Source organism: Apis cerana, linkage group LG3 (genome assembly GCF_029169275.1).
Source record: "Apis cerana isolate GH-2021 linkage group LG3, AcerK_1.0, whole genome shotgun sequence".
In the NCBI taxonomy this organism is placed as follows: Eukaryota; Metazoa; Arthropoda; class Insecta; order Hymenoptera; family Apidae; genus Apis; species Apis cerana.
The window spans coordinates 619,613-646,469 of record NC_083854.1 but is presented as its reverse complement, the minus strand read 5'-3'; the positions used below and the strand labels follow the sequence as shown (position 1 = coordinate 646,469).

General features: G+C 21.5%; 5 protein-coding genes across 13 annotated transcripts in view; 2 read left to right on the top strand and 3 right to left on the bottom strand.

Annotated features, from left to right (window-relative positions):
- The window catches only part of LOC107994294 (retinal guanylyl cyclase 2), a 36,516-nt gene extending 28,353 nt beyond the window's left edge, over positions 1 to 8,163 (top strand). For 5 of the 8 annotated variants that reach the window (XM_062073293.1, XM_062073295.1, XM_062073290.1 and 2 more), the window contains 3 exons: positions 135 to 146; positions 6,658 to 7,232; positions 7,329 to 8,163. In XM_062073293.1, the coding sequence (XP_061929277.1) occupies positions 135 to 146; positions 6,658 to 7,232; positions 7,329 to 7,636 (895 nt within the window). In that variant the 3' untranslated portion in view covers positions 7,637 to 8,163. Of the gene's footprint in view, positions 1 to 90; positions 147 to 6,657; positions 7,237 to 7,328 lie in introns of those variants that run through there. The other 3 variants (XM_062073291.1, XM_062073297.1, XM_062073296.1) reach the window with 3 other exon arrangements.
- Positions 8,164 to 8,854: 691 nt separating this feature from the next.
- LOC107994293 (uncharacterized) lies at positions 8,855 to 10,412 on the bottom strand. Of its 2 annotated transcripts, none has more exons than XM_017051121.3 (4): positions 10,255 to 10,412; positions 9,920 to 10,164; positions 9,618 to 9,797; positions 8,855 to 9,513 (listed from the first exon to the last, which is right to left on the bottom strand). In XM_017051121.3, the coding sequence occupies exons 2-4, from the start codon at positions 10,162 to 10,164 to the stop codon at positions 9,504 to 9,506; spliced, it is 435 nt and encodes a 144-aa protein (XP_016906610.1). In that variant the 5' UTR covers positions 10,255 to 10,412; the 3' UTR covers positions 8,855 to 9,503. The 2 variants fall into 2 exon arrangements, with proteins under 2 accessions (XP_016906610.1, XP_016906611.1); XM_017051122.3 differs by having other exon boundaries at positions 10,245 to 10,341.
- Positions 10,413 to 12,550: 2,138 nt separating this feature from the next.
- LOC108000900 (uncharacterized) lies at positions 12,551 to 13,971 on the bottom strand. Its single transcript, XM_017061589.3, has 3 exons — positions 13,330 to 13,971; positions 12,817 to 13,103; positions 12,551 to 12,708 (listed from the first exon to the last, which is right to left on the bottom strand). Exons 2-3 carry the CDS (start codon positions 13,101 to 13,103, stop codon positions 12,630 to 12,632), a joined length of 366 nt encoding a protein of 121 aa, XP_016917078.1. The 5' UTR covers positions 13,330 to 13,971; the 3' UTR covers positions 12,551 to 12,629.
- A 350-nt stretch (positions 13,972 to 14,321) lies between these two features.
- LOC108000902 (dynein regulatory complex subunit 2-like) lies at positions 14,322 to 18,151 on the top strand. Its single transcript, XM_017061592.3, has 6 exons — positions 14,322 to 14,551; positions 14,618 to 14,907; positions 15,072 to 15,194; positions 15,294 to 15,527; positions 15,613 to 15,833; positions 16,926 to 18,151. The coding sequence occupies exons 1-6, from the start codon at positions 14,322 to 14,324 to the stop codon at positions 17,088 to 17,090; spliced, it is 1,263 nt and encodes a 420-aa protein (XP_016917081.1). The 3' UTR covers positions 17,091 to 18,151.
- On the bottom strand, positions 17,128 to 25,769 carry LOC108000901 (dolichyl-diphosphooligosaccharide--protein glycosyltransferase subunit 2). The gene is made up of 11 exons (XM_062073289.1): positions 25,613 to 25,769; positions 24,891 to 25,096; positions 24,574 to 24,705; positions 24,207 to 24,367; positions 23,956 to 24,095; positions 21,721 to 22,096; positions 19,945 to 20,124; positions 19,625 to 19,841; positions 19,326 to 19,538; positions 18,822 to 18,993; positions 17,128 to 17,738 (listed from the first exon to the last, which is right to left on the bottom strand). Exons 1-11 carry the CDS (start codon positions 25,683 to 25,685, stop codon positions 17,596 to 17,598), a joined length of 2,013 nt encoding a protein of 670 aa, XP_061929273.1. The 5' UTR covers positions 25,686 to 25,769; the 3' UTR covers positions 17,128 to 17,595.
- Positions 25,770 to 26,857: the final 1,088 nt, after the last annotated feature.

The window sequence follows — 26,857 nt, the reverse complement described above, 5'->3', positions numbered from 1 at the left end:
TCTACACACAGCAAACTATGGTAACGCTCATTGCATTCGCATTACACATTTTGATTTATTATATCTTCATTCAAGCTGTTTGCTTTTCAGATTTTTAATGCTTTTATCTGTTGCCATACTGCCGCCATCTTCAGGGAAAACCATGGGTAAGTCAAAAATTGTTAGTTACGATAATATATTTTAATGATAAACGAATTTTAATGAAAACATCAACGCCCTGCATATATATATATATACAATTGAAACGATCGTATGTATGTATAAGAATGTGAAAAAAATTAAAATTTGAAGAAAAAGAATGTTTGATAATCATTGTGTAAAAAGAATCTATAAAAAGTAAATGTAATTTCATCATATCGTAATTCTGCAGTTCTGGATTGATAAATATTTGTAAAAGAAAATATACAATCTTGACATTGAAATTCAAAATCAAATTTTTTTTATTGTATCATATATTACGCATTACAAGAATAAAAAATCCCCAAAAAAAACTATAGGTTGCAAACCAATCAATCATTCTTTCTTAAAAATTTAAATTTCTATTAGTTTTTAAATTCATTTCATAATTTTAAATAATTTATAATTTGCTTATTTTCTTTGATCAATTTCAAAAAAAATAATATTTATTGTGATACAATACTAATAAATATATCTACTAAATCTATCATTATATATTTTTTATATTTTTTTTTCCTCGAAATAGATTAAATTTCACCGATTTAAATTTTTATATATTTTTGTAAAGGCTAAGATTCTGAACAATTTTTTCCTTTACATGTTATCTTTACATGTTTTGCAATAAATTTTTCCTGCAAAAATATAAACAAATTATAATAAGATAAAAATTAATAGTATTTTCATTTTTTTTCAGAAAACAATTTGATTCCTTTAAGATTTTTCATCTTTGCGATGCATATTCAATAAAAAAAAATTTGTTCTTCAATTTATTTACAAATCTTTATTTTTCAAAGATGGAAAATCATGTTTTTTATACTTATTTTTTACATTTATTTTTATTTAAAAATATTTAAAAATTCATATTTAAAAATTTTATTTCACGTATGATAAAAAGATCCGAATTTTAATCCATATAATTTTAAGTACATGAGTATTTCTATTATATATATTCATACATTTATATTTATATATATATATATATATATATATATATTTAATACTATATATATATATAGTATATTAACTACATATATGCACATATTTATGAATACAATGAAATTTCGTATGTTATCTTGATAACTGTAAAAAAAAGATCTCTACATATTTTCATACTTTTTATGTTCTATAATAATTTTTTTATTTTTGAATAAGTTTTCTTGTAGATGTTCGCAAATAAATGTGTTCGATATAATTTTTTCACTTTATCATATATTAATTTTTCTATATTAATTTTTATTAATTTCATTTTGATTTTGACTTATTTTGAATTTGACTTATTTTATTACGGTTATTAATAAACTTATTCAAATATTTAAAATGAATAACAAAAAAATTGAATAAAGCAATATAATATAACTTCTATTAACAAAAAAAATATTTGCAATATATGATGAAGACAAAAATAATAAATTTTTTAATATTTGCAATATATATGATGAAGACAAAAATAATAAATTTATATATGATAGTGGATAACAATAAATTCATTACATAGACATTTCTAGTTAATACATCGTATAAAATTTATAAATTATTCATCACAAGATTCATTATCGAATATCAATATAATATCGAAAATGATATGAATAAATAAGAAAAAATGAAAATTTATCTTCATGAAACAATTAAACTATAAATCCCATTCAAATTTCACATCTAAAAACTCACAATCTAGAATAATCATATTTTCGTAAAATTATAAACTATCATTTTTAAAATCGTATAAGAAATAATTAACTTGCTAAATTAATAGTAATCAATCAATTATCATTTTTTTGTTCTCAATTTTTAAAATTTCATATTCTGGAACTAAATTATAATATAGCATATAAGAAAGAAACAATTAAAAGTATATAAATTGTTTTGAAAAGAGAAATCAAAAAAAAAAAAATTAAAGAGAATTTAAAAACATAATATTTATGATAAACATCTTTCGTCTTCCTTAAGACAATATACATATAATAATAATATAAACAGTAACAGTATATTTTAGATAGATAATCGATATAGTATACAATCATATATCTTAAGAATATAAAAAAATACTTCTCAAAATATCATGAATAAATTATAGATATTAAAGATATTATATAATTAGAAAATAATCAACAAAGTAATCTCTATAGTTACAGACATTTTTCAAAATATGATAAATGCTGTTTTATTATTAAATGAAAAACAGAAATTCGAAATATAAATATATAACTATATATATATATTATTTTTACGATTTATATATTAAAATGAATGATTAAACATTTTAAACATTGTTAATAATATTACCAAATTGCAGAATTTCTAATATTTAAAAAATAATAATTTAAACTAACTAAAATAGCATTACTACAATATCCATTCAATGGAATTCTATTTTTTTTGTTAGAAAATTTTTTATTAGAATTTTTTATTAGAATATAATGAATATAAAATATTTATATATAGATTATACAAATATAATCATAACAAATAAAATTATAACGAAATTAAATAGCAAAAAATTTAGAAATTAGAAAAAATTATTGAGAAAAAATAAAAATAAATAGAGAGTTATAAATAATATAAAATTAATAAATTTTTTAAAATTTCAAATTCTGAATAATATTAAAAAACATAAAGTATCTGAAACTTTATTTTAATTTTCAAGAAATAATACAAAGTAAGAATTTTATTAAAGTAATTTAGAATAATAATATTCCAAATTATTCTTTTTTTATTAGCAAAATTAAAATAATATATATATTTATTAAATGTATATTTAATATGTATTTATATATGTATATTTAAATGAATTTATTAATTGTGATATAATCAAATACAAAAACAATATAGAAATTATAATATTAAATAAATGTTGATTTCCATTTTAATCTTCATAAAATTTATTCTCTATTATTACAATACAATCAATTAATTAATTTTCAAAATCTCTGTTAAATATAAGTTTACAATCAATCATTTTGTTAAGTTATAATAGATATCTCCTCATCATTTATTAATCTGAATAACAGTCTTTAAAATATTGCATGTTTCAAATTGCTTTCATCTTCAATATTTCGAATTAATAACATGACATTAAATTATCTAAAATCTCATATATCAAATTTTATATTTTTGAAATATTTATAAAATTCACTTGAAATCCTAAAATTAAAATATAAATGAATAGATTAAATTTATCTTAAATTTTTGATTATATTTTAATTATGATTTCAATAATTGAATATTTATTACAAAACTTTTGAATATCGATTCTTTTATTAGAAATCAGAAATATTAAAATTATAATTTTTACACAAATATCATTCGTTCTTATTATTTATTTATATTATTAATTTTATCTTTATATTTTTAAATATCTCATGAGTTTTTTTTAGATATCTCGGTATTCTAAATTATCAATAATATTTGAAATATGTCGCATTTCCTGTATTTGTAATCCGAACATTTTTTTAATAAGTTGTAAATATTAATAAGTATCAAAAAAAATATGTTGCAATTGTAAAATTAATCAAATTTATATATATTATATATTCAAATTTATATATTTTAATTAAAATAAAAATATTGTGATTATCGAAGAGAAGAAAAATCATATTATAAACAAATATATAGAATAAATATTATTAATTAAACATTGTAGTATCCGGATACGAATTATGCTTTATTTAATAAAAAGCATTCATTAATATGACTGAAAATATATTTGTGTGCAATATATTATATATCTATTGAACTTATACATGCGAATATATATCATGAAACTATAAATATAATTAATAATTTTTTTATCGCTAATGATATGTAAATTCGATTAACTGATTTCATGCAAATTATCTGTACTACTTAAATATTCACATATATATGAATTCATGAACATACGCCGTATATATACATATATATATATACATATATATTAATATTCGTTTAACATAGCATGTGACACATCCAAAATCGAAATTTTTAATAATTATATATAAGATCTATCTAATAATTAAACCGAATTATAACTCTTTTATTAAAAATTAAAAAAAATTGTAAAACTAAATTTAATAATCTTCTATCATCCTGTAACTCAGTTTTTTACGGAAATGTATATCGCTGCAGTTGCAATTATATTTATTTTTTGAATGTTTTATAATTTTTTTTTCGCGTGAATTTATTCCTCTAATGCTATTCTGAGTAAAAAAATATTAAGATAACAATCATAAAAAACTCAATACTTTTCGAAATAATTACTTTTTTTTCAACATTTACAATAAATATTCAAATTATTGTAATTGTTGTAATTGCATGAATTATCTTATAAAAATAAATATTATAGTGATCACACTTTGGTTACTACCTTGATTTATTTAAAAATCCTCTTGACCTTTTTTTATAAAATTTCTTAAAAAAGCAATGTTCACAATTTTTTATCTCTATTGATAATATAAAAAAAAAACGAATTAAGAAAAACTGTTTAAATGTAAATGCCAAATAATTGAAGAATATGATGAAAAATGTAAAAAAAATGTATAGGAAAATATCTTTAGAATATAATAGTGAAAATTTAAATACAAATTTGATCATTTAAGTGCAGAAAAAAAAAGTAAATATTTTGAAAAATATTGTGAATATTGTGAAAAAATATTGAATTTTTCACAATATTCTAATACTTATTCAGAATAGTGCGAAGAATTGATATAAAAAGAATTAGAAGAAGAAGTGGTATTTAAAAAAATCATGTGCAGTTGAATTTTATAATTTATAACTCGGTTCAGTTATTAGAAATATTCTAAATAAATATTATAAAATTTACAAGGAAAGATCCCTAATTTGAAAATTGAAAAAATTATGAAACTTTGAGGATAATATGTAGTACTTATATTACTTATGTATAATTTTTTTTTTTTTTTTGCTACCCGCAATCATTTTAAGAAAATGAAATCAATCCTTGAAAATTCAACATTTTTACATTATAATTCACTAAATATAAAAAATAAAAAAAAATCTTCAAACAAAAATTGTTTTTTTATAAGAATTATTGTTTCTTAAAACATTTATTAATTATTTATACATATAAATTTTTAAAAAAATTATGAACAAAAAAATTAATAATTCTTTTTAAATTTATTGTAAAATTTTAATTATCCAAATAACTATGCCATAGTATACAAAAATACTTGTTTCCAAATACAGCTTTGTTATGTTGCTAACTATCTACAACATATTTCAATTTTCAAAAATAAGAAAATTTGTATTTATAAAATATATATTATAGTTCTATTTTTTAATTAATATTGGATCAATATGAAAATATAAGATGAAAGTAAAGAGAGAGAAAAAAAGAAACATATTATACATATAACTACTTTTTAAGATATTTTTATTCTTAATGTCATTAAATTTTTTTATTTTTTTACAATAATAAAATTCTTTAAAAAAATATTGTAAAGATAAAAACTTGTTGCATCATGCACATCATATGTATAGCATGATTGTCGTACATATATCATACGAAATCTTGTTACAAAAAAGTGAATTCTATTGGATTTTTAAAATTATTTGATTTTTCATCAATGTACTCTTATATTATGCATAAGCAAATATATCATATTTTAATGGATGAAAGAAATGACTGAGGTCAGAAAATTTCTATAAAAAATTTTTCCATACGCGAAAATCAAACACACATATCATTCCTATCGTTTTAGTATTGCAAATATTTCTATATGTTAATTAAATGATATGCTATTTTATAATATAGATGGACAATCCAAGATTTCAATGATAAAATATTTACATATTCGATAAATAAACATTTGTTAATTATCTATTAAATAATTTTTTAATTAACTTCAATGGATATGCTATATAAACGTTCCATCGAAAAATTTGTTCTAAATAATAAATAATAAATATGAATCGAAATCTACAATTATTTCTTTAGAACAATAAATTATCGTAACTTTTTATTTTTTTGATAATGTATAATATATAAAAAAATAAAAAAGTTTGTTTTTTTCAATTATATTAAAAATAATTATGTATATAAACTTCGTATAATAATTACTATTTAAGTAATAATTGATGTTTATTAAAATTTTATATTAAAAAACAAATTTGAAAAGAATTATTAATTTTGTATTTATAACTTTTTTATATTGCATAAATAATTAATAAATATTTTAACAGATGACAATCCTTACAAAAAGAAACAATTTTCGTCTAAAATTTTTTTTTATATTTCTTATAGTTAGCAAATTATAACGTAAAGTCGAAAAATAATTAAATTTTCAAAGATTGATTTCAAGTAGCAAAAAAAAAAATTGCATAATACATAAGCACTATATATTCCTAAAAATTATAAAGATTATAAATTTTTTGAATTTTCGAGATTTTTGGGATTTTTCCTTGTACATACATCTTATCTTTTTCTTAAATAAACATCGAATCGATGACCAATTTAAAATATGATCATTTTCTATCTCTATACTAAAGGCTGAACGAGAATTTAATATTGGAGAATTTAATGAACAAAGAAAGCGTAACACATGGATGTCCAGTTATGGTAAATCCGACTATGGATTTATCGTGCAAAGATACGAATGCAGAAGAAGAAAGCAAAAACAATAATGGAAAAAATCAAAATATAAACATCGATGATGTAGATGAAAATACTGACAAAGATCTAGAAACATATAAAATTGCAGTTTCTGTACACGATGAACAAATTCAAAATATGAACTCGTCTTTAAAATCAACAGCTAACATTTTCCAAATTTTATCTACGAAAGAAAAAGTGAATGGAAGAGAAAACGATGATACTAATTCGACTATTGTAACCAAAAGTACTTCCGGTGACACTCAAACCTCTCTGGGAACATCCATATTTTATACAGAAAAAACTGTACTTGGTGCATCTACCAGTTCTCTTACATCGATCTCAAGCTCAACTAATCTGTATAGACCGGCAGGTCCCGCAAAACATCGGAGAATAACTGGTTATATCGATGAGAACGACCTAAGCACGCCATATAATCATTATAGATGTCTCTCGCCAAACGAACATTATGGCAAGTCTTGATATATTTTTCATATATTCTAATAATCTTAATTTTTAAGTTATAAATTTAATTAATTATTCATTTGATCTATTTTTCCCTTTGTAGGAAGAAGCACAGGTTGTCGTTTTTTAAAGAGACAATTTAGTCTAGATCGTCCCGATGAAACTACCTATGTTGGTTTCACCGAGCAAATTAATTATCAACAGCAATTACATCAACAGCAACAACAACAACAATTATTATCACAACAAAATTTGAATATGACACCAAGACTTTATAAACAAAATAGTGCGGGTGCAGCAAATGATCTGGAACGTATCGAAGAAGTACCGTCTACTCCAGCTTCTGTTCTTCAACACTATAGACAGGCAGCATCTGTTTCTCTCTCTGTAGAATCATTAACGCTCCGTTGAACAATATTACATCTTTAAGTGATAAAAATATTTGTCGTAAACATTTATTTATTAAAATTCTTCAAAAAATGACAATCGTCCCGTATCCATACGAATCATTAGACATATATGAGCGATATTAAATTTATTGAACCGTGATACAAAGATAATAGAATTCTGCAAAAGTTATTTACTTGTGTACTTATCCTTATCTCTTTCATATAATATTATCATAAATCGATTGACCCCTTTGATTATAGTATAATAATTGCGAAAGATATAGAGAAAACTTTATACCCATTATCGCGAATGACAATCTGTTACATATGCAGCTCTCGTATTATGTAAATATATTATATTGAAAATGTGTGCAATATATTCTATTTCCGTATTTTTTCTGATCCATTATTTCTTCAATTATTTCATAACTTAAAATCAAATAATATATTTTATTGTTGTGCATAAAATGCACAATAAATCAAATAATTATATCATTAAAATTGTTTATAAAACTCTGCTGAAATATAATGATACACTATCACACATCATGCACTTATATTATTACGTTTTCATCAAGAGAGAAAAGAAAATATATACCTTTCTCGTAAATGTACATAATTTAATTATTTTCGAATCGTTGACAATAATAACTGCAACGTAAGTAAGTACACTCTCTCTCTCTCTCTCTCTCTCTCTCTCTCTCTCTCTCTCTCTCTCTCTCTCTCTCTCTCTCTCTCTCTCTCTCTCTCTCTCTCTCTCTCTATCCCTCCCTCCCTCCCTCCCTCCCTCCCTCCCTCCCTCCCTCCCTCCCTCCATCCATCCATCCCTCCCTCCCCCATTTTTTCTATTTCTAGTATCTATCCTGTAATTCATAAAGTAAATCGTAAAGATTAAGAGAATTCTTCGACTGTGTATGTATATATTTCAAAATTAATAATAAGTATATCTATTCACACAATGAATGACGCTTAATGCGCCAAATAAATTACATCCTTTTGTCTTTATATACTGCATAAGAGAAGAGCATGTATGAATGTATATTTAATGTGATTATGCAATAATCTGTATGTTAGATATATATGTGTATATAACGCACATAATGTATAGATGAACAATTTATAATATTATAAGCTTTTATAAGTGAAAAATTTGGAAAATATTTTCAATAAATTTTTCACATTTCATCGCTTATAATGTATAAATATATAATAAATGCAGAAAAGAATTGATAAAGAGATGTAAAAGCACAAACATTTATTATCATTACATTCATTAAATGTCATTTAACAAATTTGTGATCTCTTTCCCAGAACAATGCGACTAACGGTAAAAAGAGTGCGATAAATTGTCTAAAAACGTGAAAATACTGTTACTTTTGTTATGTAACAGTACATAATTGGGAAATAAAATTTTATTGATTAGACAAAAAAATAAGATATTTTTACATCCGCTTTTTTTTTATATAATATTATTATATTATTATTATTATATAATTTATTAATGTCATATAATAATTTTTTTAATAATATAATTTTTGATAAAAAGATACAATATTTAATTGTATTTATTTAAATCATTTTACAAAGTGATAATGTACTATATATATTGTATCTTATTCTATTGTATCATATAATGAATTCTGAATATATGGAAAAATATAGGCGCATATGTGTATATAAAAATAAATCTCAATAGAGTTAAACATAATAAAAGTTAAACATAAATATATAATATGTATATATTATATACATATATGTCATATATGTATATAAATACACATACAACGTATTATTTTTTTAATTTTTTTTTTTTTGCTGCTATGATTGATAATTCAATTATTATTTTTCATTCGTTTTATGTGATTTCCTTCAATTGATGATTTTTAATATTACCAAGGTCTAAAAAAAATATATGAAAGAAATAATGAAAGAATTTTATGCATACTAAATTATATAAATATGTATATTAAATAACAAAGAAATAGCAATAAATAATAGTTTACCCATAAGAAGAAGCATCCTTATATTCACTATGTACCGGTTTAAAAATCGGAGCAGGCCTTTCAATTATCCTTTCAATAAAAATAGGTTTATCAACGTATTCTACGTATTTCACGGATGCTGGAGGAGGGGATAAATATACATGATGAACTTCTGGAGCAGTCTTATAACCAATCTTATATCTAAAAATTATAAAATTAAAATATAATATAATAATATAATAATTAATTCATGTAGATAAATTTGAAAGAAATTTAATACGCGAATAAATAAATTTTATTTCGCGTAGATATGAATTTTTTACCCTTTTGCAACACCTAATCCAAAACCCAAAAGTCCCGCACCAATAAGCTTTTTCTTTAGCAAAAGTGTTCTTTTTTCCCTATTTAATATAGCACCTGAATATTGTTCATTTTCTGGTTGGATAACAGATTGATCAAAATTCGAGAAATGATTTTCTTCCGATGCTAATATATCTTCTTTTGCCATTATACATGGCATAATGTAACAACAAAAAACAACAAAAATTGTAATAGTAACTAATTGCATCTATTATAAAAAAAATGCAATTATTAAAATATTTAAAAAAAAATAATTAAATACATTGATTATTATATATGATTATTTACATTTTCTTACCGTGTTTCGTATCAAAGATCTAGGAATCTTATAATCTTAAACGCATAGAGAGTGACAACTCGTATGTCACATTTTCGATACCTTCCCTTGATTTTATACACAGTTGCCTACCTTCGAAACAGTAAATTCTCCCACCTATTCAAGTGATCAAATTCGTATCGAATCCCTACTTAAACATTGTAATCCATTTTCACAATGAACATAACATTTGCAACACAATTAGGCCCAGTTATTGAGTAATTCACTAATTTTCTAAAAATTAGAAAAATAACATAATTAAATTATTAAATTCTTTAGATAAAACTCTATTTATTTATATACAGTCATTTCAATAATTTTTTTTAAAATATAAAAAATATTTTACTAAAAATATTATTCAAAAGGAACGATATAATTTGTATTATAAAAAATGCTTAAATCAATGATAAATCAAAAAATAATAAAATAAAATTCTTATTTTATATATGTATAATAAACAGTTATAAATACTACAAATATAGTAAATTTCTATATTATAAAAAATGATGAATAAAAAAATAAAATAATAATTTATTATCGGAATTTAATAATATAAATAATAAAAATATTAATTTATTATAAAATAGTAAATGCGATAAATTTCTTTTTTGATTCGTAATTATATAATTTATTTTTATTTAGAAAAATTCAGAATTTATAAATAATTTATTTAGAAAAAAAACAATGAAATTATTTAATAAATAAAAAAAATAGTTAATAAATTCTTTATAAATTTTAATGTAACAAAAATTTAAAAATATCTTTAAAATCTTTCAAACTGTTATTAAATATTTGTTAAATGAACCATTTATTTATATTTTATTATATATTATTTAATTACAATAATATCACAATACATATATAATATATATAACATATATAATAATACAATAAATCAAATATATATTAAATTAAACAGGAGACTTTTGCTTATATGTTTAATTCTATATTCATTAAGCATTTAAAAAAAAAGGTACAAATTTTATTGTATTAAAATAATTTGATTGTAATATTGTATTATTTCTATTCATATTAAGCAAACTAAAATTTGTATAAAAAATAGTTAAAAACATTTCTATCCTAATTAATTATATATAATAGATATTATAATTCATATGAAATATAAAAGATATAAATCAAATCTCATAAATCTGATATTTAGCATATTATTTTTCATCAAAAATTTATTTATATATTTTTTTCTTATGATATTTAAACTATCTACAGTTGTTTGCAAAAAATAATATATTTATATATAATATAATATATTTATATACAATTTAAAAAAAAGTAAGAAGAATAAATTGTATTTTTAAAAAAAATATATAATTTTTCATAATTGAACAAAATTTAAAATTACAATATTGAAAAACATGATATTAAGTTTTATTATTTTATGATATATCATAAAAATATAATTTAATGAAAAAAAAAAAAAAGAAAGGAAAGAAAGGAAAAGAAATTGAAAAGATATGTGATAATAGAGACAATGGAAACAAGATCGATTTACTTACGAAATATATTACATTCGTTAACACGTAATATTATATCGCACCTATAACACAGGTGTCGCAAGTTTAACGAACAATCGTTGAATAGTAATGAATCTAGCTCTACCATTTTCGATTTACTTACATTTTCAATCCGTTCAATGAATCAAACGTGTGCATTAAGTAACGAATGATGCGTGGCGAGAATACGGATCATAAAAGAGAAAGGTTGCAAAAGTAAGAGAAAATACGAATAAGAATGCGTTTACTTTTACAATGTTTCGAATCATTAGGTATTCGTTGATAGAAATCAATCTCGCAACATTTTCAACTACGTGCTTTAGTTTGGAATATAAATTGGTTGCTCAATTTCTGTCATATTTAAATAATTTTCAAACAGAATTTTTACTACGTCAATATATATTGAAATTAATTACCGTATATGAAACTTAATTATTATAAACTTAATTTAAAAAGAAATATGAGAGAGACAACATGCATGAAATAACATATTTACATTTCAGAATTAGCAATAAAACATCATTCTTTTATTTTCGTACAAACAAAAACAATATATTCATATTTATTTATATTTACTTATAATGAAATGATATAATTCTAAAATTTTCTAAAAAAAAATCATACAATTAAGAAACAAATTATTCAAATTAATACATAGTAATACATTATTTATTTCAGAACATGAAACAAGTTTTAATTATACTTTCTTCTGCGGATCGATTCCATTTATCATTTATGCATCAAAATGTAAAAAAAAAAAAAATAAATTTATTTCTCGAATTATTCTTGTTTATTATTTTATTAATTATTTTATTATTTATTAATTACATCACGCGTATTCATGAATTAGCCCCAATTTGATTCAACATAAGTGGGTGGTGTATATTGATAGCTCGCATATTTATCTCCATAGCCACCGCCATAACTAATATATATTAAAGATTAACCGTTAAAATTATTGTATTAAACGTTACAATAAATAAATTGATAATAAAAATATTAAAATTAAATTTGAATCTCAAAATATACTCACTATTTAGCTTTATATAAACCAGCTCCTATAAGTCCAGCGCCGATAAGAGTTTTAGCTCCAAAAACAGTACCACCCAATAATAATGCTTTCTTACCAATTATAGTTGCTCCAACAAACAAAGGTAATTTAATTAAAGGAGATCTCTTAACACGAACTATTGTTTCTTTCTCAATTTTATTGTTGCTTATAACTGAAGCATGATTTTCTCCATGCATAATCACAGATGAGGTATGAATATAATTAACAAGTAACAATGTTATCAATATAAAAAAATACAAGGATTTCATCTAAAAATCAAAGAAAATTTAAATTTTCTATACGATTTCTAAAAGAAAAAGAGAAAGAAAAAGAAGAGAAAGAATGAAAAATATTAAAAAAAAAAATAAAGAAAATTATAATACAATGAAAAAGAGAAAAATATAATGAAAATGATTAATCGAATCTTAACAAATTATTACGAATAAAAACAAAAATTTTAAAAAATCTAAAATAAATATGAGAAAAAACATTAACCTCGTCGAAATATTGATATATTCGTTTGAACAAAATATTTGGATGCTTCAGACTGAATGACTTTTATATATATGAGAAACCGAGATTTTATCCCTTCCACATTGCTAATATCTCTTCCTAGTTTTAAAACCGGAATTCACAAATCTCTTTCTGAATTCAAGAATCATTTTTTACTTTGGCATATCCCTTCTTTTAATCTTAGGTTATTGAATTCATCTTAATTGGTTAAAATTCCTGAATATTTCTTCTATCCTCCTTGAATTTATATTCAATATCGTATCATCCCATATTATGATTCATAATATTTTGTCATAAATTAAATGAAAACTTTGAATATGTGTTATCATTGTATAATATACATATTTATTGTACAATATACAATGTAAAACAAAATATTCGTCGAAAATTCCAGAAAGAATGGAACTATATGCCGATCATACATACTTTCACTAAACAACAATTTCTCTAATTTTAGAACCTTGAGAATTCTACTAATTTCAAAGACAAATCATAAAAGAAGAAAAAGTGTTAAGTAACAGTACAGAACATTTTTAAATAATCACATAAAATCACATAAAAAAATATTAATAAAATTAAAATTATTAAAACTATTAAAACTAAAGAAAAAAATTTAGAAGAAAAAAAATTGAAAAAATTCAATCATATTTCATTTCCATATTTTATATACATAACAATTTCAATATTAATATCTATTAATAATTATTATTATATTTATAATAATTTGATAATTGTTTTTATACATATTATTCGACTTCAGATTTCTTATAACAAGAAAGCTGGTAATATCGAAATCAATACTCTCGATTAATCGAAAAATTAAATATTCATTTAAATTCATTTCGCATGAATATCAATTAAATCGAAAAGAATAATCGTTTGAAAGAAATAGTTGAAGAAAAAACAAGAAAAAGAAAAAGAAATTTGTGAAAATAATTTTATCATAGATTGACATAAATAAACATAAACTAAAAATGGGCCCTAAACGGAAACGAGGTAAAAGAGCACGTAAACCAGTACGTACTGCGCAAGAATTGAAAAAAGAAGCATTCTCTCATGAACTTAAGCTTAGTACTTTAAACACGAAACGTTATCAAAGTTTCTGGAGAGAAATGCTTACACGTATAAAAATGCCGGATATCTATAAAAAGATCGACATAATTTGGCAAACTTTGGAACATGTTTTCGATCTCAAGGACTACAGGTACAACGAAATATTAAACGATCAACTAAAATATATACATATATAATGGAAATTTCCTACATATAGCATCAGTTTATTATTGGATAGTCTACAAGATGCCGAAGATCAACGTCGTAGAGCAAATGGTGCTCATATAGAAATATTTAATCGATCTTTGGAAGCACATGAAGCTCGGCTAGCAGATATTGATAACTTTTTCCATCAAAAAATTAAAACAGCGTTAGCTGATAAAATCTTTACTTTCGAAAATATAAATTATCATCGAAATCAGAAAGAAACTATTTTACGAAAAATTAACTTATTTGTAAACCAACGAGGAGAAAATATCGCAAATATCGCAAGAAGTACTGCATTTAGTAAGTAAGTTGTTATTAAGTAAGATATTATCTATAAATACTTTTTCGCAATTGTGATCACATTTGTCTTAATATTCTTGTATAATTTTCTCTTTTTATTAAAAATAAAAATATCTTTTGTTAATAATTTTAAAATATAAATTTTATACTTTTTCACTTCAAAGGTAGAATTGATGCATTTGTGGAAGATGGAGATAATGAAAAAAGAACAACTATAACGTTACTTCAAAGGAAACTTGAAAATCTTTGGAATAATTTGCGAAATGTTTATTCTGATTATCGAAAAAGTATATAAGTACTAATTAATAATTAAAAATGATTTGTAATGATTAATGATTTGTGAATATTTTTTATAATCTTTCCTGTTTTATATTTCATTATAATAGATACAGAAATGCGGCGAAAAGATTACGAGATAATCAAGAACAAGGATCATATTGATCAACAAATAATAACTAAACAATATCTTCGTATCGCGAATCTTCTTGATGAGATTATGAAATATCGTAATAAAATTAAATTTCATGGAAAAGAATCTGGAAATGAATTAGAAGAAATTTTACGAGAATCAAATTTCTTTCATAATATCTACCGAGAAACGAATGAACGTTTTATTCTTGGTATACATCTTTATATATGTATACATACGTATATATTTATTTTTATTATTAACCGATTAAATTAACTATAATCCTAATTGATCAGGTCATAAAAAAGATAAACATAGAACGATGACAATGTGTAAGGAATATAATCATAGTGTAAAACATATGAAAGCTTTAATGGTCAAAGCTGAACGCATACTCGCTTATATACAAATGTGTCGAAAATATGAAACACAAGATGAAAAAATTCTTCCTATAATAAATAGTCATCCTATGCAATTATCACTAACCGATGATAATGATATTATTCCAATTCAAATGGTTAGAATTCAATTCTTTAAATATTTTTAAAAAAAAATAGATATGAGTCACATTTGTAGGATTGATCTTGTTTTATTTTTTTAATTTTTTTTATAAAAATTTCTCGATTCTTTAATCTATTTTTTTAAAAGTTGCAATTTATTCAATATATTTCTACAATTCAATATTTTTATTTTTTATTAAAACGATTTACGATGTATCTCTTCTTTTATTATGGAGAAAAAAAGAGATTCCAATGATACAATTATATATTTTGTTTTCTAATCTCCTTTCTGGCTTTCTTTCTTTCACTCGTTCTTTTCACTTTTCTATGTTTATATAATATATAACATATATAACATATATATTATATAAATATATAACACAGTAATGCACACAAGACAATGACTGGAAATGATCACACAAAACATATCTATTCGTTTCATCGCTAGATGCAACAAATATAACATTCATTTTTAAATTTTTGACACTAATATAATTCTGCATTTCTATATTCTATAGACCGATCTTGAATAACGCGTCAGTTATCTATAAAAGTATTTCAGAAATTGAAATTCGTCACTTTAATCAAAAATGATATCAATTATTAAATGAAAAATATCGAATAGAAATGAAGTAGAAAAAAAAAGAATAACGCGAATGCTCATTTTATATAAGTATTAAAAATTGAAAATAATTCAACTAAATATGTTGAAAATTAGATTACTACTTAATACATTACATATATAAAGGAAATTTTGAATCTCTTTCAAGTTATATTAAATCTATTATGTAATACAAAAATGATTCGCTTAAATTTTCAAATATCTGTTGTAGATTATATTTAAATTATATACATTGTAAATCGTAAATCTCTGCAATATTTCTACAGTTTCTAAAAACTTTTTTAAATCTTATTTTAGAAAAAATTATTATTTATTAAATATTTTTCTTATAATTTTTTTAAAAAGTATTCATATAAAAACATTTAAATACTATTTATTTCTTTATTACATAAAGAATTTTAAAAATGTTCATTCCATTGTATATAGAAAAAAAATACAGATTATTATTATGCTATCAAAATTGAAATCATATTCATTTTATTTTTAGATTACGAAAGATTTTGAACAAACGATTAATTTTTGGCGTCGATTAGGTTTTGCACAATTAATTACTGCAGAACTTCAAACTCAAAAAGATAAATTATTGATGCAAGCAAATGATCTACGAAAATTAGTGAAAGACTATCTTGCCGATCAAAGAAATTCAACATAATTCAATATGTCTAAGTCAATATATCAATACAAAAAAATCTTATTAAAAATTGATTTTATTATTAATACAAGTGGATATCATCGATCATAGCCATTTTCTTTTTATATACAGAATAAAACGAAAAGTAGGAATGTCAGTAAATTTTAAATTTTTTATGCATTTCTGTAACAAAAATTATAATTATACATATGTTTAGATATATTTCAATCTTAACAAATAAAATGTATAAAAATTACAGACTTATTATATAATTGCAATTTTAATCTGTTTCACATTTAATTACATGAAAAATAGTATTGCTATTTATTGTATTAATCGAAAATTATACTACTATAGATACAATAAATATAATTTCATGATAACATGAAACACAAGTGACAATTCGTCACTTTCAATGATTTATTCATTCCAGCAAGGCCAGTCTTTATGCTTTTCTCAGGTATATTCTTTTTGCTGAATAACTTAATTTTCACAAGTGATTATAAAAATATTATGCTCTAATGAATTAACGTGATTTATGTTTATGCGCTATTCGTGATAACATTTTATTGCCTGCGAGAAATGTGACAATACCAAGGCCGACGAGATATCGAAGAGTAACAAACATGTTTAGTTTTAACCAAAATATTCCAAAAAGTGTAAAAATACCTGAAAAACAAGTTAAGAATTATTGAAAAATGATAGAATATACATAATTATATCATTTAAGAAGATATAAATAAATATTAATATTGTTGTGAGATATGGGCTACAACTGCAATATAATAATTACACTTGCGAAAATTTCACATTTTTTTATGCCCGAAATACAACAAATTAATCAAAAATGATTATTTGTCAAACATTGGGCATATCTCAATTATATTATATATTATATAAATCTCTATCTAGAGAATTACATTTTGCGTAATATAAACCACATATGTTATGTACAAACTCTTCAAACGATGACTCTATCTATATGGTCAGATATGTTATGTTAAAAAAGATATTCAAATTTATTCATACATAGCACCAATAAATGTAAATATTAAAGTCGAATAAAAATATTTATCTATTAATTGTTTAATAAAATATATATTTTGATTTTGTAAAATATACCTTTATATCATTTAATAATTATAAATAATATTTTCTATCCGTACATGAATAAAAAAATAAGTATAAGATGTTCAACAAAATAGTGTGCAATTTTTAAAACATTTTCAATAATATAATAAAAAAAATATTTTAAACAAAAGTTGATTTATTTTATATATAAATTATAATATTTAAAATCTTCAAAAAATGAAAGCTTGATTCTTTTAAATAATATATATTTTTAATTTCATAGTTATTTTTCACAGATTTTACACTATCTCTAAATGTTACTTAATTCTCCTTATGCGACAATTCACCAATAGTAATTTTAATTTTTTATAAAAAGAAAAATTTTCGAAGATTTTAAATATTATAATTTATAACTAATTAAAAATAAATCAAATTTTATTTGAAATATTTTTTTGTTGCATTATCGGAAATGCTTCATAAATCATGCACCATTTATGTATTGAATACCCTTACATATTTATATATTCTAAACAAATAAAATTAATAATATTAAAATATTGAAATTTATCTAATTTATTTTATATTTAACACATTATAAATTGATCACATATAATATATAAGCTTATAACATATTTCTTTCGTTCCATTATACAAGAATCTATTGTTTTATTAAATACTTACTTCCTAGTCCTAGATGAAATATAATCGCACTAAGTGAAAATGGAAAATTTGATATATTCACTCCAAGTTTAACCCATAAAATAAGTAACAAAAGAACTGGTGCTAAGCATAAGCCAGTAAATAAATTTGAAACAAAGGCAGGAGGTCTCTTCTCGGGTTCGCGAAACATATGCTACAACATATAAATATTTTTTTTAATTTACATTTATTTAATAATTTATATTATTTACAAAAATATTAAGTTTAAAAGAATGTCCGTCAAAATATAAACGTTTAAATGTAAATATATAAACGTTTGTAATCGTTCTAAATATTATCTTATTTAGAAAAACAGAAAAATATATCTGACGGCAATAATATTTTTCCAATGTTAAGGAGGCAATAGAATCAGAAAAAAGATTGCTATCGCTAACGAGCATTGGTTTGTATTAATTAGTAATACACAAAACAAGAAAAACATTATTTGAATATTAACAATACGCAATAATAAAACAAAATTTATACCTTTATTTCTGGTTTTGTTGAATAAACATTAGACTTAGACTTGTAAAATACATTTTTATCTGTTCGTTCGGATAAAGATGGTTCAGGAAATTTCAAACTAACTGTTGCCACTGTCCATTGGAAAGGATTACTCAATATTGCATCACCAATAATTAATTCTACGTTATAATCTCTGCTTTGATAATTGAAATTTGCTGCTGCAGTTCCTACAGGCTAAAATATTTCAAATAGAGATAAACAATGATAATTTAAATAATTTCAAGAAATTTCGTTACAATTATTTTAAAAAATATAAATACCATATCAAATTTATAAAGATGTGATGTATCTGCTTCAGCAACAAAAAGAATTTCATGTCCTTTTTTATCATTTTTTGAAATGGAAGAAAGTCGTACAAATGCTTGATGTGTACGCATAGGTTTTTTATTAGCATTATCTCTTAATAAAAATCTCATAACTAATTTTTGTTGAGAATCAGCTTCAATCTTTTGTGACAATTTCTCAGGGAAAAGTATTCTGTAAACAGCATCAAATTAAATATTATATTTATCATATATACATTAATTTTATATGAAATAATTCATATTTACATTTATTATTAAAATTTGTATTAAATTACCGTGTAAGTTTTGGTTGAGTAGTTTGATCAGCATCAGCAGTACCAATCTCCATATAATCGACCATTACGTCGCAAAGAACTTTCACTATAACGGTATTGGTTACTGATCCAGCTGTGACTGATATTTTATAAAATCCTCGTTCTGGTTTCATTTCCATAAAATTCATAGTAAATAATGTTCTAAAATTTAATAAATACGTTAAAATCTTTTGTAATGTATACATAGGATGTCCCAAAAAAGTGGAAATATCCATTAAGATTCCTGAAATAATTTCAAGCAATATTTTTCTTTGCAAAAACTTTTTTTATATCTTTGTTAATAAATTATTAACAAAAAACATTGATCAATCACAATAACGTTGATATGTTATATCAACGTTATCTTGAAGAAAATATTATTGAATATAATAAAATCTTTTTTATTAATAAAAAATTAGATCGAATTATATCACGAACAATGAATAAATAAATAAATATAATATTCAACACATTTTCGATATGTTGCTTGGACTCGTATTCAGTTAATGATATATGGCTAATGCTACTGTTTAATGACTAGACTACACGCTTCGTGATTGACGAGTATTTTTTGTTAATAACTTATTAACACATTGCCGCGCGTGTTTCTAACGAAATCTCGTTCAGGCCACGCGCGCCACTGTATCAAATGTATTTCAGTATTCAGTATTTCCGATATTTGTAATGCGAGTCGCGCCGATGATTGCAAGAATGTCTCGCATCATTTATTTTCATCATTACTGTTTGTATCCGCAATAGAAATATCGATAATAGTAATTGTATTGATAATAGTTTCTTATGCTACTATAATTAGAAAAAGGATTAAATAGTATCGAAAACTTGATATTGAACTTCTTCTAGGGATTTCTTCAGTTGTAAATGCTTTAATAGTTTACAAAATTGCAACAAAAAAAAATATAAAAAAGATAGAAAATTTTAAAAAATTTAGAGAATTAGAAGATTTTAGAGAATTTAAAGAATTATTAGCTGCAAAATTATTAGGATTATCTGAAAGTATAACAAGATTTTATTAAAACCTTCAACAGAGTCAACATAATATTGCCGTTCGAAAAAATAATTCTGGTAAGTATTAAGTGCGTGCAAATTATATTATTCAGATAAAAGACGATAAACAGACCGATGGAATTTAAAAAAAATAACAACTTTTTGTTCAAATTGTCCAAATCAATTTCAGCTTTATATAGAATATTTTAAAATTTTACATTCAAAATAATTTTTTTAATAAATTATTTTTTTATTTTTATAAATAATTTTTTAATAAATTATTATTTTTATAATAAATAATAAATAATATATAATAAATAATTTAATAATTTTAACATATCCTATGGAATATCTTTCCAAATACGAAGATTCCTCATAAATAGTTAAATAAGCGTCACCCGAATATGAGTGACGCGGCCCGATGAGAACTTTTGTTATTACCCGAATATGAGTAACGCGACAGTTAACATGTTAACAAAATCGGAATTAAATTTTTGCAAAGAAAAATATTGCTTGAAATTATCTCAGGAATATCCAGATCAGAATCTCTTTTACAAATGTTTCATTCTTGGGATATCCTGTATAAATATATATATATATAAATTGTCTGTTGAATTTCTTGATCTTTTCCAATTTTAACGAAAGATTAAAAGATTGTTCAACAAATACTATACCCCAAGGTATAACCGATTTCGGAAAAAATTCAACTGAATCGGTAAAGTATTGGGGAAAAACAAGAAGATTAACACTTACTTGTCTGTTGTAGAAGACTGCAAATTTTGTTTATTGAATATAACAACATCATCTCCAACTCTAGTTGCAGAATTTGCAATCACTTTAAACGTGTTAGTTAATGGATTACCTAATATATCACAAACTCTTATTGTAACCAAGGGTTGTTGAATAGAAATGCTAATTTCTTCATTAGCTAATGTTACACAAACTGGTTTTTCAAAATCATTGTTTGCTAAAGTCGTTAATGCTGAAAGTAAACTTGTAACACCTCTTGGTGTTTGTACGGAACGTCGTGATAAAAGATAATTAGCCATTTTCACTATTTGCTGAAGTGTTAGTGGTGGTTTTTTTTTTAGTGTGTTGGAAAGTTTAAAAATACCATTCACTAAGAAACCTAAAAAAAAAAGTACACATAATTAATGAAAATTTTCTTTTTTATACAAGGAAAAAAAATTTTTTTTAATGAAATTAAGTTTAACTTGAAGATTAATTGAAAGTAGAAATAATTTTTTACTCGCCGCAAAAAGTATATTGACATTATTTCAAATTTTTCTAATTATTTTTTGTTAAAATACTATATGCATTTAGAATGCTTTTTTATTATTTTTTGAAATAATATACATATTTAAAGTTTATCTTAATGAAGAATTAAAATGTATATTGATAAATTATGCATATATATAATATAGAAATAAATTAACAAATATTTTTAGTCATATTTTCTTGTTGTTTTAAAAAGTTATTTTTTAAAGAAATATATCTTTAATTATTTTTTTGTATTTTATAATGCTTTTTCTATTTCTCTATTCATATATTTATAACGTTTATAAGTTTTTAAAAAATAATATTATTTTCAAATATCAAAAATTTTTAAAAAGTAACTAAAAAATTGTTTCATAAAAAAAATAAAAATTTGAATCATATATTCTTATTTAGGAAACACAAATAAAAGCAAGATTTCATGATCAATTATCAAAAAAAATATTATTCATAGTAAGTGTAATATTCATAATCGTTCAGCATTTGATAAGCAATTTATAAATAAAAGAAAATGTTTTATCTAATGAAAATTTTAAAGCTTCTGTAATTATTTCAATTACTCAATTATAGAATTATTCAATTATTTCAATCACAGAAATGATTTAATATTCATATAATATTACTTTAGTTAATGATTTATATATTTAATTTATAAGACAATTGAATTGTACATGTAATTTACAGAAGGGATATTTATAAATATTACACATGTATTACAGAATTTAATAGAATTAAAAAATTAAAATGTAGAACTTTTTATTTTATAACAAAATATTAGTCATGTAAACGCATATATATCAAATTTTTTAAAGAAAATCAATTTATTATGATAGCCAATATAAAATTCCGATTTAATTGAAATATTTATTTAAACAAAAATGTAGTAAAACATAAAATATAATACTATTTTAAAATTATTAAAGAAATTGTAGTCTGAAATCAATCAAAATGTAATTAATAAATTAATAGAAAATATTAATTACAAAGCTTCAAAAGTCAAAAAGCCAAAAAGCCTCAAGAAGTTATTAAATAATTGCAGATATCAAAATTCGTATTATTATCATTATATTATTATCATCATATTATTATTCATATTATTTCAATAAAATTTATCATTGAAATTTTTTTTATATAATTTATTTTTTGTCATTATACTTTTTGCATACAACTAATAAATAAATTTTTTTATTTTGTAATAAGAAACTATATATTTAACACTAATGTAATATATTTAAATATATGTTTATTTACATAATAAAATTATCATTATTAAATTATATAATATTATATAATAAAACATTATCAATTAATTATTTAATTTATTTAACTCTCATTTTCAATTTAAAAAAATTATATTTTTTTTTGAATTTGCCAATATATTTTACATGGTGAATATAACACTTGAGGATTTTTAGCATTTAACTATATCGTTAATTAATGCTAGTTACTTTGCAATAAGTAATACATTCTAGGACTATCAAATTGGAATATATTAAATTTAATAAATTTGATGATAATTTTGATGATTGATAAATTTATTGCAAAGATTTTCTGATATTAAACTGATATTAAAACTTATATTCTTGTAATAAATAATACTTGTCAAATATTACAAAAAAAACGCAAAAAAAATTAATAATTTGGTTTTTCAAAACAAAATTTAACTTTGATATTCTACTATAATTTTAATTAAAATACTTACTAAATACTTACTAGTTATTGAAAGACCACCTTCAAATTGTAAATATTGGCCATCTACTTCATCAGCTTGAATAATAGCGTCTTCAATGCGATCAAAAGCAAACATACCACTTGTTCCAAAATCCGAAGCAATGTGAAATGCATAACCCAAGCTGCTCGTAGAATGTTCAATCAAGAAAAATTAGAACTTGGATTCAAATCTTGTAACTTTTAATAAAAATTAAATAAATTATAAGATTAAAATATTAGCAGAGTAGTCGTACTTCCATAAGTTGTCATCCTTTCGTAGCATATTTTGTATTGTTTTTATTATATTATCAATTTTATCACGTGACAATTTTTCCGATAAAATATTTAGACCGTTTACTGCATAATATATTTCCATCATACTTGAAGTTTCTTTTTCTATTGTATTTGTAAATACCTATATTTAAATAAAATAATTTTTCTTAATCTCTAATAACAAAAATTTTATTAATATATGTATATATACATAAAACAATATTTTTATTCAGTAAATAAAATTATTCTTCAATATAGAAATCTAGCAGAACGAAAGTCTTGAAGTCATCATTATATTTAAAAATATATTTAAAAATACTATTTTATGAATTAACCTTATTGAAATACCTTTATAATATTAGATAATGAATTGGCTTGACAATTTCCCATGGTTCGCCATATAGATGCAATGTGAAAAGCTTTTTCAGTTGTAATATTATTTTCATCTTTTATAAGTTTTATCATAAAGTTACAAATATCCTAAAAATCATATAAATCTTGTCAAAATATTTGCAAAAGACTTTTAAAATATCACAATAAATAAATGATTAAATCAGTAAGACTAATCAAGATATCATTATATTTCAATTATGGCAATATTTCATCATTTATATATTGATAAGTAATATTTTTAAATAAACAAACAAAATATAAAATTTTCTTACTTGTTTGTTTGATAAAACTTCACCAAGAAATGTATATCCATGAATTGCATAATACATAAATGTAACATCATTTGATGTTAAACCTGGTTCAAGTATTTTTTTCAGATGAATTCTATCAGGTGTAGTTAAGTAGGAATTTGTAGATTGTAATATTTCGGTAGAAAAGCAAGTTGTTATACCGATAATTGTGACTAGTAATGATATAACTGAAAAAAAAATGAAATATCAAATGTTGACTTGAACTCTACTCCTTTTACTTAATCTGATATCTTATAAAAAATTATAGTGAAATATTATAATAATGATATATTAAAATTATAATAAATGAAATATTAAAATTTATAAAAATGGTAATTTGAAATAAAAATATAATAACATATATAAAAAAAATATAATGTATATTATCTATTTAAAAATAGATAAAAATTATTAATGAACTTAAAAATATTAAGAACTTAAAAATATAAGATATATAAATATTTAATAAAGTAATTATTAAAATAATCATTAAATTTAAAATGATAAAAATAAAATATAATAAATTGAAACGATTAAAAAAAATTAGGGGTATAGTCAATGTAACTAAAATGTGAACGGATATTCAAATATATATATATATATATATATATATATATATATAAATATGATATCTATAAATATTTGTATCCAATTTTATACAAAAAAACGTTTGAAAATAATATATTATTATTCAATACACTTACGGATATTCATTGTAATAAGAACACCGGGAACGCCGGCTGCCACGTTGCTGCTCCGGACAAAATGGCTCTTCATCCATTGCGCGTGTACGGAAAAATGGACAATTCTTTCCGGAAGTAGTTGGCTAAATGAAAATATATTGTAATAGAGAAAGCATGCGCATAAAGTATAATAATAATAATAAATTTCCTATAAGTCACTAAAAATTGATTGGTATTACCGTTATGAAAAAGAATAATTGATATATATTAAAATGTTCAAATTCAAATCAAAATTATGTTTTATTGTCAATGAAAATTGAAAATTCTAAATTGAAGTAGTTTTAAAAAACCGAAATAATTTTAAAAAATTATTTAGAAAAAAATTCTAATTTATACTGATTAATTTTAATTTCAATTTTGAAAAATTATAAATTTAGAATATTATTATATTTATTTATAGTGATTTATAGTGATTTAATTTCAGTTTCGATTCTATATAATCAATATTATATTAGTTCGCTTATATAACGATACAATATTGATTTATAAATTCTATCTTTCAATTTAATTTCTATCAAATTTAATTTTAAAAACAAAATCTAAAACAGATAGGAAGGATTATAAAGCAATAAAGAAACATGAATAAACATAAAATGTAACTCTTTGGGTTAGAAATATATTAATTTTATATTTAAATTATAATAAATTATAATAAAATCTAAGAAATAGTGACTACGTTTATAATTAATAAACTAATTAATACTTAAGTAAACATTATTGATTTAATATTTGTCTAATGCAAAACCGATAGAAATATGTGTATTATAATTGATACATTATTATGAATCATCATACAGTATTGAATTAATAAACATAAAATATAGCAATGATTCTAGATTTTAGAAATTAAATAAAATATATAAAGTGATTTAACAAAAATCATATTTTATCTTCATTTTATTTCGTTTAATATAATATAAAATAAAATTATTTATAAATTGAAAAATAAATTTTAAGAAATATTTTTGTAAATATCAATTTTTATCTCTATATATATTTTAATATTTAGAATCATCTCAAAATTTTTTATTCAAAATGTCTAAATATGTCTAAATATTTTGTAGAACTGATATATTTAATACAGAAACTGAAATCAATGCAATGAATTTTTTTTTTACAACTGTATGAAGATTATTTTCATTTTTAAAAATTCTTTTAGAAATCAAAATTAATACGATAATTATTTTGAAGTCGTTTGAAAATTTT